The 13,439-nt window shown below is 47.0% G+C and overlaps 1 protein-coding gene across 4 annotated transcripts in view; it reads right to left on the bottom strand.

Moving 5' to 3' along the window:
- atm (ATM serine/threonine kinase) overlaps positions 1-13,439 on the bottom strand; it is a 28,448-nt gene that overhangs the window by 13,091 nt on the left and 1,918 nt on the right. For 3 of the 4 annotated variants that reach the window (XR_002838497.2, XM_023813802.2, XM_023813803.2), the window contains exons 5-37: positions 13,216-13,380; positions 12,408-12,573; positions 12,085-12,323; positions 11,812-11,981; positions 11,543-11,712; positions 10,992-11,363; positions 10,707-10,901; positions 10,506-10,607; positions 10,180-10,408; positions 9,939-10,070; positions 9,529-9,654; positions 8,893-8,982; positions 8,580-8,772; positions 8,289-8,482; positions 8,065-8,147; positions 7,794-7,949; positions 7,575-7,650; positions 7,275-7,402; positions 6,414-6,528; positions 6,160-6,330; positions 5,832-6,007; positions 5,331-5,574; positions 5,116-5,234; positions 3,937-4,063; positions 3,587-3,786; positions 3,316-3,490; positions 2,516-2,680; positions 1,905-2,037; positions 1,719-1,814; positions 1,417-1,588; positions 1,189-1,330; positions 675-851; positions 63-240 (exon numbers count right to left, since the gene is read on the bottom strand). Coding sequence is in view for 2 of the 4 variants with exons in the window: in XM_023813802.2 (XP_023669570.2) it covers positions 63-240; positions 675-851; positions 1,189-1,330; positions 1,417-1,588; positions 1,719-1,814; positions 1,905-2,037; positions 2,516-2,680; positions 3,316-3,490; positions 3,587-3,786; positions 3,937-4,063; positions 5,116-5,234; positions 5,331-5,574; positions 5,832-6,007; positions 6,160-6,330; positions 6,414-6,528; positions 7,275-7,402; positions 7,575-7,650; positions 7,794-7,949; positions 8,065-8,147; positions 8,289-8,482; positions 8,580-8,772; positions 8,893-8,982; positions 9,529-9,654; positions 9,939-10,070; positions 10,180-10,408; positions 10,506-10,607; positions 10,707-10,901; positions 10,992-11,363; positions 11,543-11,712; positions 11,812-11,981; positions 12,085-12,323; positions 12,408-12,573; positions 13,216-13,380 (5,376 nt within the window). In the remaining 2 variants the exon portion in view is untranslated. Of the gene's footprint in view, positions 1-62; positions 241-674; positions 852-1,188; positions 1,331-1,416; positions 1,589-1,718; positions 1,815-1,904; positions 2,038-2,515; positions 2,681-3,315; positions 3,491-3,586; positions 3,787-3,936; positions 4,064-5,115; positions 5,235-5,330; positions 5,575-5,831; positions 6,008-6,159; positions 6,331-6,413; positions 6,529-7,274; positions 7,403-7,574; positions 7,651-7,793; positions 7,950-8,064; positions 8,148-8,288; positions 8,483-8,579; positions 8,773-8,892; positions 8,983-9,528; positions 9,655-9,938; positions 10,071-10,179; positions 10,409-10,505; positions 10,608-10,706; positions 10,902-10,991; positions 11,364-11,542; positions 11,713-11,811; positions 11,982-12,084; positions 12,324-12,407; positions 12,574-13,215; positions 13,381-13,439 lie in introns of those variants that run through there. The other variant, XR_002838498.2, reaches the window with a different exon arrangement.

The following is a 13,439-nucleotide window of genomic DNA, read 5'->3' as shown; positions in this document are numbered from 1 at the left end:
AAATATTTTTAAAAGTGTCAAAGCAGTTTTTATATACATATATTGGGTTGGGGGTGACCAACCAGAATCTGCAGGGAGGGGCGTGGTCGAGCGGCTGCAGGCAGAGACCGCCCTGGAGAAGCAGGTGAAGAAGTCGCGGATGTGGCTGGAGAGGAGAGTCCTCCAAGAGCCGTCGGCGTCGTGCAGCAGGATGTCGTGGATAAACAGCAGCAGAACTTTCTGGCAAAAGTCCGTTTTCACCTGAAGTCCAGAATAACACAATGGAGGACGACAGCTTTAACCAGGTGCAGGACTCACATTTTAAAGTGATTATCCTCCAAATACTTCGGAAATTACTACATTAGCAGCTTACATTATTAAAACATAACCAGCTGGAAGTTTTCTATCCCCTGTGGATCACCAGATCACACACTTTGCCACATCTTCCTTCGGATCCATCACTTTCAGAATTCCTCTACTAACTGACACCTGTCCATGTTCCCTGAATGTTCTCAATGTTGGACTTCTGGCCACAGAATGGTCTTATTAGGGTTTTGCTTTGTTAGAAGATATTATGTAGCTCCTGCTCCACATTTCTGATGTGCTATTTTCTCAAAAAAGCATCTGATGAATGAATGTAAGTATACGTCCCTTAAGGGCTGTAATCCACACACGTCAGTCCCGGCCCTGCTCACCTCACACAGGGGGCGTGAGAGAAGCAGCGCCTCACTCGTGACCCCCCCGCTGTCCACGAGGGCCACGCAGAGGGTCTTCAGCCAAATGCTGTGTCGACCTTGCTGGGGAACCCAGAGCTCTGAGCTGTCCAGCTGCTCCCTGGAACCTGGCTTAGGTTCAGCACTGTCCTCCAGGGTCTGGACACAAGAGAGTCCTGCATGACACCAGTATGTTTCCTAACATAACCTTCCACCCAACACTCTCGTACCTTCTTACTACATACCAGCAGAACCTCCAAACCAGTCCAGTTCTTCACCCAAACTTTTATTTTTACCCAAATCGTCTACATTTAAGCACCAACACCCAAGCCCTTTTGAGAACAACCCAATTTTTTTCCACCATATAACCTGATTCTCCTCTTAACCATAAACTCTGGGTAGATCTCATTCATAATGTCCTGTACATTATGTTGACCCTCAAGAGTGAACAGTAATGTGTCTACAGCTGCCCTTTAAAAGTTGCTGGATGACTGACCTTCTTTTTTGTTGACCGCAGAGGGCTGAAATAGACCAGCATGGAGTCCCGGCTGTCCTTGTGCGCCTCCCAGAACTTTGACCCAGTTCTTGTGGCCAGGATGGCTTTCAGACACTGAACAGATGCCTGCCTCACCTTAATGCTGACAGAGATGGATGCCTTAGATAATGCACCGGACCGGACCCTTTCAGAGGTGGTACACACCTCGTAGCCAGGCAGGACCCTTACCAGGGGTGAATCAGGGCACTGTTCATGCAGTTGAACACGATGAAGGTCCACTGGAGCTCCAAGTCTGGGAAGAGCTTCGCGGCCTGGGCATTGACCTGGTCTTTCTCATGGAGGAGAGCAATAGTGGATAAATCCACAGGCCCCAATTCTCCCAAGCAGCTCCCAACGGCCTCTGCAGAGAAGATGCCTCATCATATTCAGTGGTTCTGGTAGCACTTAAAGCCAGGGGTGAAGTTCAATAACAAAAAGTCCCAGATGCAAACATGCAGGTCCAGTCCATCACCACTACAGCAGGTACATACCTAAAACATCCCTTCCCCCAGGGTGGTTGACGGCCATCTTAGAAATCTGCAGAAGGTTCAGGACCAGCTTCATGAGGACACTCTCCACAGGGTCAGCTGTAAACGGAAGCAGATAAAAAAAAAAAGTCAGCTCTTCCCTGAAGTGGGTTCCTGGGTGTAGGGGAGACCTTAAATCTGCAGACCCACCCTGGCACTCCAGAAGCAACTTCCTGATCGCCCCCTTGTGCGTGCTGAGCTGCATCCTGAGGTCCTTCAGGCCTTCCAGCCTCGTCATGGGCAGGGTGTCACAGGGCGACACAGACAGGAAGTGGGTGATCTCCTGAAATGTGCAGGAAAGGGATTGTGGGATTCACCTAGAACAGCAGTCATGACCTCACCCTATGTGTGATGGTTTAAGAACAAGCTACGCTTAATTAAAGTTAATCCAAAGTATTTTAGATGCACTGGCATTGATAGAGCATGAATAACTACAAAACTGCAGAGCACTCAAACTGGGTATTTAACAAACAAAACATACAGTAAATTATTATATTGTGGTGATTATTTAAGAATCATGTTTTCATTACTGATATGCATTAAGAATATCATCAAGCAAGTATCTTCTTTCATACACTGCATTTCCTAAAAGATCGTAAATATGAAAAAGTTATAAAAAACATGGATATACAAATGTAGTTGAATAAAGTAAATAACTCAAAAGAAAAGAAGAAATTAAAGATTAAACAAAACTTGGCCAATAATCCATTGGGTGATTTTCATCTCCTCGCCTTTCCTGTGCAGTCAGAGGCCCCTGTTACCTCTCTGAGGGTGAAAGTCCCCTCGCTGTACTTCAGCGCCTGCTGAGAGGCCCTCAGCTTCCGGAAGGCCGGCCCCGCCGGGAAGGGCTCCAGGTGCTGGATCGCCTGCTTCAAACGCTCGTTGTCCTGACAGTCGATCACCAGGAACTTCAGCAGGTCCAGAACCTTAAACCGCAGTCACCGACATGTCGAATAACATCGCACACAGTACAGGTGCTCCTCGACTGACGGACCCACCGTGAGTGAAAAATGTTGTAAGTTTAATATGAATACATGATAGATAAGCAAATAAATAACTACTGTCACTGAATAAGTAAAGAATTAATTACTGCAACTAACTAAATAGTGGTCATTGAAAAGTAAATGACTGCAAGGTTATTTTGTAAAACACAGGAAAAGAAAAACAAACACTGTATGATACGTTTCTGTTTACGCTACAGAGACTGGAAGCGTGGCCCGTGCCTATATGGCTCAGTATCAGTAGAGGGGTGGAGCAAATCGCTAGCCTGTGAACAGACTGAAATTAAAAGGTGACTACTGAATGCGCTTCACTATCACACCATCGTAAAGTCGAAACATCTTAAGTCAAACCTAAAATGAGGAGCATCTGTACTGTGTGGGTCTTTATGGAACATTTGCAGTACCCAAACAAAAATACATTGTGCAGAACAAAATATATGCATGGAAACTTCCTGCACAACTAACCCCTCTATGCAACATTTCACTAATTAAAATCTGTGCATTGATTCCTTACAGACTATAGTACCATGGTGTAGGTTCCACGGTGAGTAGTTTCTTACTTGTTGCGATACAGCTGACTGGTCGGTCACCTGAGCCGTGAGAGTACCAACAATAACCTGCAGGTGGCTCTCAAGAGCGTCCACGGAGAAGTGCACGGCCGTCCGGCACACAGAGGTCAGCAGGTCACAGCACAGGGAGAAGCTGCGGGTGGACACTTCGTCCAGGTGAGCTGGCCTGGGGCAGACAGGTATGACAAGCATGGCACTGTCAAACCTAAACCTGAAGAAAAATGGCTGTAGATGCAGACTGAAGTGCCATTAGGCTGCTCACCTGCTGTTGATGTGGTGGATGAGCGTGTAGATGACGTCCCTCAGGATGAAGGCCCAGGCTCCACCCAGGCCATCCTTTATCTCCTTAAGCAAGAAGCTCACAAATAAGTGGTACATGAGAAGGATGCGGTGCTTCTCATAGGCATTGGTGGTTTCTGATGCCTTCTGGCAAATGGCAAACAGAACCTTCTGGATGGAGACCTGGGGTGGGGGGGGGGGCAGAAACATCCACAACATACCTGTCAAGCTGCCTTAAGGCAACAGCCAAGTTAGCTGTGGCGTAAAGGAATTCCGTCAATATGGGTCCAGGGCTGCAGCCCTTGTGGGTTTAAGACGGTGTTGACATCTCACCGGGGTCTTAGAGAGGATGGCCACCAGCGACAGGACGTTGGTGCTGTGGCACTTGCTGAGGTAGTCCAGAGTGGCTTTAATGACGTAGGAACTGAAGTAGGGTGGGTTTGGAGCAGGGTCCAGTTGCCTGAAGGAACACCAGAACTCATTATTAACACTTAACACATAATCATGTGAAATTCGGGACGTAATTTTCAGTTCGGTATGCACATTTAGATCAATACATTTATTGATATGGGTGCAGAGTTGGGTAATTCAGATTCTAAAACCAGCTGAGCATAAAGGGTCACAGTCACAGAGAAATCAACTGGTTGGTTGAAACAAAATCCCGGTCTGGACTTTTACTCTCTGGACCTGAATTACACAACTCTGTACAGGTGGAACCTAAATTTACATATAGACTTTCAACATTGAAGACATTACGCTAATTGTGGCTGTGTTAGTTATGGCTAACGCAGGTTACAGTCAGTCATAATCGGTGGTTTGGGAACATTTTGGTTTCCCAATAAAATACACCAACACTGCAGAGAGAGTAGGTAACAAGACTAAGACTGTCTGTCGGCTCTGTTATACAGAATCTATATATGCTGTTGGAAACACATCCGACATGCTAACTCGTTAGCGATGACATCACCCAAGCATGCGTACGGCCAGAGCTTGGCAGATGCAGCTTCTGCAAGTTAGTCTCCCAGTGGCATTTAAGGCGCTTTTGCCATAAAATTCAGACCGGGCAAAAAAACATTAAACTATAGGTAGTAGAAAACACAGGATTTACATGGAAATTTAGTTCATTTTTCATTATTATGTTATCCATCCACTCATTTTCTATACCCACTTATGCAGGATCGCAGGGGTCCAGAGCCTAGTTATATTTTTGATTTTTCTTCTGTTAATTTTACCTACTTTTGCAATTTGCAAAAGCGTCTCTTATGTTCTGTTATTCAACTTTAGACACATTGCCTTTGGTTTACAAATGTTTCTAATTGTGTGTGAATATTTGGAGTTTTAATAATAAATACATTTTCAAAACGAATTTTGTTTTCCTTGTTGCGCCAAAATTGCACTGGACCTTGAACCCAAAACCGAGGTTTTCACTGAACTATGAATTTTGTGCACCGATACACCCCAAGCTGTAATAAACCACAGTTTGGATGCGATTGATAGATCTGAGATTATTACCCAATAAACCTGTGCAGCTCTCCGCCCTCTTCTGCCTCGAGTCCTGCCTCTTCGTACAGAGTCATCAGCAGCTCCACCACAATGTCTGCCAGGTTGCTGTGAATCAGGCTGTCTATTTGCTAAGATCAAAGAATTTCAAAGTTTTACTCATGAATGACGGAAAGTTGGGGACAATCCCATGACTGCCGCGACGCTGAGCAGCCACCCGCCCTCACCTGCTTTCCGAGGCAGTTGGCGTCCTTCAGCAGGTCGTACACACGGTTCGCCGTCTCCCTCTGCACCGCCACCTGGCTGTCGGAGGCCGGGAGAGCGAAGTGGGGCAGGATGTTCACCATGATCTTGGGGAAGCAGTTGGCCAGTAGCTGCTTCCAGTCCAAATTCAGCATGGCACCGATGGACTTCACCTGCTCGAAATCGTCCAGAAAAACCAGATGCGGCACCAGGACATGATAGGAGGACCTGGGTCAAGACGTTACAAAGGGAGAGAATCCAATTATCAGTTACTGAGACCTTCCATCCATCCATACATCTTTTCATTGCTTATCCTGGGTAACCCGGACACCAAATCATTTATTGATATTCAATATTTAAAACCCAAACTTATAATGTATAGTTTGAGCAGTACTTTATTAAATAAAAAAACAAGACTATGGCTGTACAAACGATCATCTAATTCATGCACAATCGGAAAGGTACCTTCGTCCGTGAGCACAAACCTGTAAAAGTCCTCGAGGGTCACATGACCAAGCAGCGCATAGGGGAAGGACTCCAGCGTGTAGCCCGGCTCCTTCCGCCTCTGCCGCAGCCACTCTGTGACCAGGTAGTCCAAGTGGGACCTCACCAAGTTCTCAGGGCTCCTGTAGCCCAGGATCTGTGCCACACTCCGCAGGACCTGAGAGGGAACACCCAGATACATACACTGATGCTGACTGGTTCATAAAAACAGTCAGGGTTTGCGACATATTAGACATTAAGCAAACATTCAGCATTTGTAGTCACACGGCACTCATAGTGGGTCACAGCATAAAAGTTCAAGGCGCCTGCCTTCTTGATCAGCTGTTGGTCGATGCTGTTCTCCCTGTGGGACTGGAAGAGGGCAAAGATGGCCTGCTTCTCGCAGACAGGGCTGCAGGCCAGCATCCCCGAGACACTCTTCAACAGGGTGGAGCGCCGGTTGAAAACCTCGTCCCGCTGCTCCTCCGGGGCTCCGCCTTTCTGTGGGACACACAAGCGGGCGTCACGTCACGCTCTCTCAATGGCCAGTGAGAATCGCCGCCTTCCCACCAGGCCATCCTTACCCGCTGCATTCCCTCCTGCGCTTTCAGGTACACGTTCTCGAAGGCGGCCTGCTGCAGCTGCAGCGACAGCATCTTCTTCTCCTCCAGGTGGTCCGGTGACATCTCCAGGAAGAGTCTGAGGACACAGACAACTAGTGATAGCTAAAGGAAGCTACATGAACCATTTACTGTATTATTTTTTACCCCACTAGATGGTGCTCTTGGTTTGCTTTGGGGCATGCCGAGAACCATTTTTTGGCATTTTTTTTTTTTTAACAGAGAGCACCATCTAGTGGGGTCAGAAAATACAGCAAGTGGTTCACAAAGCTTCATTTGGTCATGACTACAGACAACAGACCTTCCAGAAAACTTCACAATCCCTAGTTTCAGCCCCAACAGCATCGACCCCCTTAACAAGGCAAGAAACAACTCTAACATCACCCCGGCACACATCCATATGCACCCATCTGTCTGACCGTTTACAGGGCCGCTAATGTTTACTCACACGACTCCTGCTATCTTTTTTTTTAATCTACTCTATTATGTGTAATGCTGCTACAAATAATACCGTATTGTGCTACTGCACTTTCGCTTACTATTCAGATATATAATGTATTATATGTATTATTACTTTCATTTTATTGTTTTTATTTTATGCAGCATTGATGGAGTTTTGGTGTACATGTAGAGCAACATTTCTATAAGATGTCTATAAGCTCAAAAAAGAGAGACCACACATGCTATGAATTAGTCTATTCCAACTAATAGATCTATTCCTATTCCAATTGATACATCTATAGATAGATTTTTAACTGATTGATAAACAATTGGAATAGGAATAGATCTATCTTTTCCAACGGTCAAACTGCAGACCGGACAGACCTGTCCACGAACAAGGCTGCCTTCATGCGGACGTGATGGTGGGGATCCGCGAGGAAGGATGGAAGGACAGCTGATACGGGTTCCTCCTCCGGCAGGGTCAGAACCGCCCACTTACAGCAAGGGTCCGCCTTGAAGATAGGGTCGGGCGAGAGGTTCAGCATTAGCACACTTAGCATGGCACAGAATAACTTTTAAATATCTGAATCCACTGTTCAAGCATCCACTTTGGTTGCATGGATGCTTGTAATAACAAGTGAGCATTTCCTGATCCATGAAGTGGTCTACAGAAGGGGATCTTACCTCCAGCAAGGTCACCAAACACTGCACCAAGGCCACCCTCACAGGAGCTATGCTTTTTCCAGTCCGGGCCAGCATGCTAACAGAAAAGTAAGAACCAGTTGAGCAGCAGAGTTCTTCAATGGCCATTCTGGAGAACATCTTAAGGTGTTGCAAGTCACGCATTTACTGTAGAATTGGTCTTAAAAGCAGCATCTTCAGAAGCGCTACCGTGGGCCTCACCAGAAGCCAGAGACCACTTTGAGAAGAGCCCCCTGCACGTGCCGCATATCTTCAGCCGGGTCCTGTGTCTGGCTCAGGCTGCAGATGCAGGAGAGGAGGCCCTGTAGGATAGTGGCACAGACCTCCTGGTCTTGGCGGTACAAAGAGCATAAATCCCTGTCAACCAGGTGGATTGTGGGAAAGAGAGTTTATGTGAGATCCTCAAAGATTGACTAAACAAATAGTGGCCTTAGACATAAACGAATGGTATAAAAAATTAATCTCTCCTTACGCTAGAGGACTTAAAAGTGAATCAAAATCTTCTGCTGTTAAAGATGTATCCACTGCCGGTATTTTATTCAGCAATGTCAAGTACTGTAGGCAAAAAAAACAGCAACGAAAACAGAGCAAAATAATGGCTTTATTAAAAAAAAGTTAATTCAAAAAGGGTCACTGTTTTTTTTTTTTTTTTTAATTCCCACAATTCAACAGCCGATCTAGAAGCAGGTGACTCACCATGTTGAGATGCAGCGGCTTTGCAAGGTCAATCTGGTCGACGAGCAAGAGAAGCCGGTGTCGGATCTCGGGTGGCTTGAAGGAGAGTCCGTGCGTGAACTCGGCAGACGCACAAAGGCAGAGGAACCTGAGGCTGGCCAGGAGAGCCAGCTCCTGGTTGGTCAGGAGCTCCTCAGCCAGTGCACTTTGGGCACCTGCGCAAATGGGCAATCAGAAAGGTAAGAAGGTGTTAGACAACCAGGCATAAACACCACACTGGACTGATTCGGCCAAGACGGTGTAGGAGGGCACCTGTTGAGTGCTGAACTCCGGCGCCATCTGGAACCTTCTGGAGTTTGCTGCCTGAGCTGGAAGCAACCGGTTCTCCACCACCGATCAGGTCGATGTGGCCCAGATCGTCTGCCTGAGTTCGGGTCATCTCCAGGTCGTCTTCCATGTGATCTTCATCTACTGCTACACTGCCTTTTTTAGACGGGTTTGTCAGCTGGAGACAACAGACGAGACGAATTCCAAAGGTGACATCACAATCTGCGTATCCCATCAGGCATTCCTCATTCTCTATTACTCAGGCACCTGTCACTTGAACGTATCAGTTGAGACTCACCATCATTTTGCATATTTCACACAGTTCAGTCAGTAGTCTTGATGGCAAGGAACTTAAGAACAAGCTGCAGGAGACTGACCTCATTCTGTCCTATCAAAGAAACAGAACAACAATGAAAACAAGTAAGAATAGAGTCAGTATTAATAAGAGACAGACTTGATCAGTAGGGCTGCAAATCATAAGCTTTTCAGCTTTTGGCAGCGTTTCAGCATATTGTCATGGTTTAATGATATGAATCGATATTTGCTAAATGAGTCGATAAAATCATATCGCGGCCTTAGGAATTGATACATTGATTATAACTGATGAATTGTTACGCCCCCATTAATCAGTGACCCATCTCCTTTATGAATTCCTCTACCAGCCTAATCCCTCTTTATGTTCCTTGAAGGTTCTTGTGCTGCACTTCTAGTCCTTGAATTGAGTCCTATTAGGTCCTTGCTTTGTTAGAAGTTGTTTTGTAGATCCTGCTCCAATACTGCTTACTGTCATATCTGGGCATTCACTGGAAGCTCAGTCTAGCTGCACCTATGCCTAGTTGACAGTACGTTTGCCTATGATGTGCCATCTGCCTCACTTCTACATCTCTTTGGACAGAAGTGTCTGCTAAATCTGTAAATGTGAATGGTATCTTACTTTTGTCCCTCTGGTGATACCATCTGTGCAGAGTCGCATGATAGTCTTCAGAGTAGAGAGAATACCATCATCTGTCATCCTTCCCTTCACTGTGCCGATGTATTCATTAAGATGCCGAGCCAACGACTGCAAAATCCAGCCAGAATTCAACAGAAAACAGGTCACATTAATGCCCTAAAACTGGTCTTCCCCTAAAATAGGGGTCTCCAACCCCGGTCCTGGAGAGCTACCGTCCAGTAGGTTTTCTATCCTACCCGGCTTCTGATGAGCCACACCTGTTCTCAGGTAAATACCAGGAGCAGGTGTGGCTCATCAGAAGCCAAGTGGGACAGAAAACCTACTGGATAGTAGCTCTCCAGGACCGGAGTTGGAGACCCCTCCGCTAAAATGTCCCCCATGTGTCTGCCAACCTTGGCTTTTTGGAAGAGTGAGGACCCACGGGCATCTTCTTCGCTGAGGATCCCGGTGCACACATATGCACCCAGGACGCCCGTTAGGAGGGTACAACATCGGACCAGACATTCTGGAGGGGTGGACTGTGACTGCACCAGAACAGAGAGTCATTGGTAGGCATTCTACTATGCCAACAAGTACCATTTAGACATACATGTCCAGCTGTACTGTGTTCATTCGCACACTTCACATTCTCACCTCAGGAGAATAGCAGTTGAGTAGGTTATCAGCTACAAAAAGTAAGTCCTTTTGCACTTTGTCCTTCAAGCCCTGAACAACCGTGACCTGAGGATCTCCAGACAATGACGCAGTGCTAGTCAACTTCACAGCGGGACAGAGCTCCTCATCAAAGGAGAATTGGAGGTACATTCTCTCCATCTCACACAGGTCCTCTTTGCCTGCACATGACCGGAGCAGGGCTGAAGAACTTCAGAAGAAAGAGACACCATTTGAGTTAGATGTTATATTGAGACTGTGAAAGACTTTTCAGGGGCCCTAGACATACAGCGAAGACATACCCTCACCTCTCAGAAACTGGTGAATCTTTAAGAAACAACATGCCACTCCTGGTGTCTTTGAGAGTCAAAGACACAAGAATCCTGGGAATTAGGAGATCTGGAAAATCCCTATAGGGAAGGTAACAGAAATAAATTAGCATATGCTCAATGACAACACGAGTCAAAGCTACTGAGAAAAGGACTCAGGAAAAAAAACATCACATGTACCTGCAGACAATAAGATGAGGCTTGCTGCCCTCCTCCGTCTCTTCACTCTGGTTGCTGTTCAGCAGCCAGCTAATACTCAACTCTTTGAAGCTGGGCGGCCCAAAGCCTTCTACAGCTAGGTGGTCTGGGCCGGGATCAGTCAGTTTCAGGGGCGCACATTTCAGCAATGCCTGGGCCAGACACGTCGCAGCAGCTCTACGGACGGAATACCCACAGAGCGATGTCAACAAACAGAGTGTGCAGCCTAATGTCCACGAGGCCTGCAATTCACACCAAATAACATACCGGGATGGCTTGTAAGCAGAGCTGGAGAAGAGTTTCCAGAACTCCTTATCAATAGGAATGAGCCCCCCCTGGATGATGGTCTCCAGGAGGTCCTGGCTGAGCGCCTCGGTCTGTGGAAAGCCAGCGCCGCGTATGGCCAGAGTCCAGATGCGGCTCCACAGCTTATGTAACTCGGGGCCCTGGGCGTGGACACGGTCTGGATGCAGGGCCTGGCAACGGGCTACTTCCCGCAGGCAACGTAGAACGTAGGGTCCCCGCTCTCCACGCCGCTGCTCTGACAGCAGCTGACAAAGTGTCGATAGCAGGGGAACCAGTTCCTTCCCAGGAAGGAGTGAAGGATACTTGGAGGCTAACATTGAGCTAATTTGTAACCTGGAAAGGGATACCAAGCACTGGTAAACTAACCCAAATCCAGCCCTAAGATCCCAAGCACAAGTATACAGACAGTATATAGTATCTTGCAAAAAACATGAATCAAAAACATGTACAATCGTATCAAGTATAAATGTGGTCTTTAAACGGTCTACCAAGACGTTTGATAAATGTCTCACCATGGAATAATGTCAAAGTCACTCTTAGACGGCTGAAGATGGTCTCTAAGAACCTCCCAACCCAGTTCGATCCGTCTTCGTTTGCTGGGGGCTGTTTGGGGACACTCCCACTGGGTCGTCCTCAAGTGTGCCTGGGTGACCTCCAGTACCTGCGTCTCCTGGCTAAAGAGCTGGAATACAGAATTATAGCCGAACAAGACATAGAAGATATAATGCCAAGGATCAGGTGATCACCTGTAAACACAACGGAGTCCATGCGACGTTTTTACCTGGTGGCAAATGTCCGCAGTCAACTCAATGATGTTCTCCTTCACCGCGATGTGACGTGAACCTGTGACATACTTCCCTCGGCTGCCTATCTGGCCGATTTCACTTACAAGGACATCATAAAGGTTATAGAGCAGACTCTGCCATTTTGTCCAATCCTCAGCATAGGCACCTGCGTTCCAGGGACATATTACATGTGTATTTCCCCCTTATACCGAATAATATTTTTAAATAGCTAGCAGATCAGAAACAACATCAGCTCTATCGTTCTGCACCTGTATCCTCAGTCTTTGCTCCTGTTGGATGGTGAACACACAGCTGCAAGCTAAAGAACTCCACCAGCTCCTCCTTCAGCATGGGACTGGGCCGCATTTGAGCCCAGATGTACAGGACGGAGGGCAGGAGTTCCTCCCCAAGCTGACACACCCGAATGCGGCAGTTCATGGCTGAAGACCTCAGAAAGATGTTCAGGGCAGATACCAGGTGCTCTACAACAACCAGGTGCTTCTCTTTCCTGCATGACACAGAAAAATGTTAACACTCAAGATGGATCCAAATGACATCAGAGCCGTTATGAGGACAGGGGACATTAGCATACCTAGCGTGAAGCAGGGCTTTGGAGAAGAAAGAGAACAGCGTGTGGGTGAGCCCATCAGTCTGAGAACAGCAGCCCTTGACGACAGTGTGGATGATCCTGCTCACTAGGACACGGTTGATCGCTCTAGATGCAGCGTTGAAGAAGCCGCAATACAAATCCAATAGATCTAAACAAGATGGGGAAAATGGGAAATCAGCGCATATACTGGGAACATCGTAAGAACATATGAAATTTACAAACGAAAAGAGGCCATTCGGCCCATCTAGCTCGTTTGGGGAGAACTCAACTAATAGCTTAAAGTTGTTAAAACCTTATCTAGCTCTGATTTAAAGGAACCCAGGGTTTTAGCTTGCGCTAAACTAACAGGAAGACTATTCCATATTCTAACTACACGCTGTGTAAAGACTTGCTTTCTCAAATCCAGTTTAAAATGTTCTCCCACTAATTTCCAGCTATGGCCACAAGTTCTTGTGTTTGAACTAATATTGAAGTAACTATTTGGTAGAACAGCATCTAGACCAGAGGTCTCCAACTCCAGTCCTGGAGAGCTACTATCCAGTAGGTTTTCTGTCCCACTTGGCTTCTGTTGAGCCACACCTGCTCCTGGTATTTACCTGAGAACAGGTGTGGCTCATCAGTAGCCGGGTATGATAGAAAACCTACTGGATGGTAGCTCTCCAGGACCGGAGTTGGAGACCCCTGATCTAGACCAGTTAGAATCTTATATACCTGGATCATGCCCCCCCCCCTTAGTCTCCTACATGTCATCAACACTACATGCCATTTAAGATCGGGAGGCTGCACTAACCGCACCACTGCTGCCGAGTGACCTCACACCAGTACTTCCTGACAGACAGGATATCCTTCAGCAGGAGGCTGCTGTAGTCTTCACCGTAGGCAGCGCAGCTGTAGGAACTGCGCAGGACGTCCATGATATGGTAGAGCAGGTCTGCGCACTTCAGCCGCGGCCCGCCTGATGCGAATAAAGGAAACTGGTTACGCTGTGACTGGGAGACACCAGACGGGAGAGGC

The sequence above is a fragment of the Paramormyrops kingsleyae genome, chromosome 17, assembly GCF_048594095.1.
Source record: "Paramormyrops kingsleyae isolate MSU_618 chromosome 17, PKINGS_0.4, whole genome shotgun sequence".
Lineage (NCBI taxonomy): Eukaryota > Metazoa > Chordata > Actinopteri > Osteoglossiformes > Mormyridae > Paramormyrops > Paramormyrops kingsleyae.
This window is presented reverse-complemented; position numbering and strand designations above follow the sequence as displayed.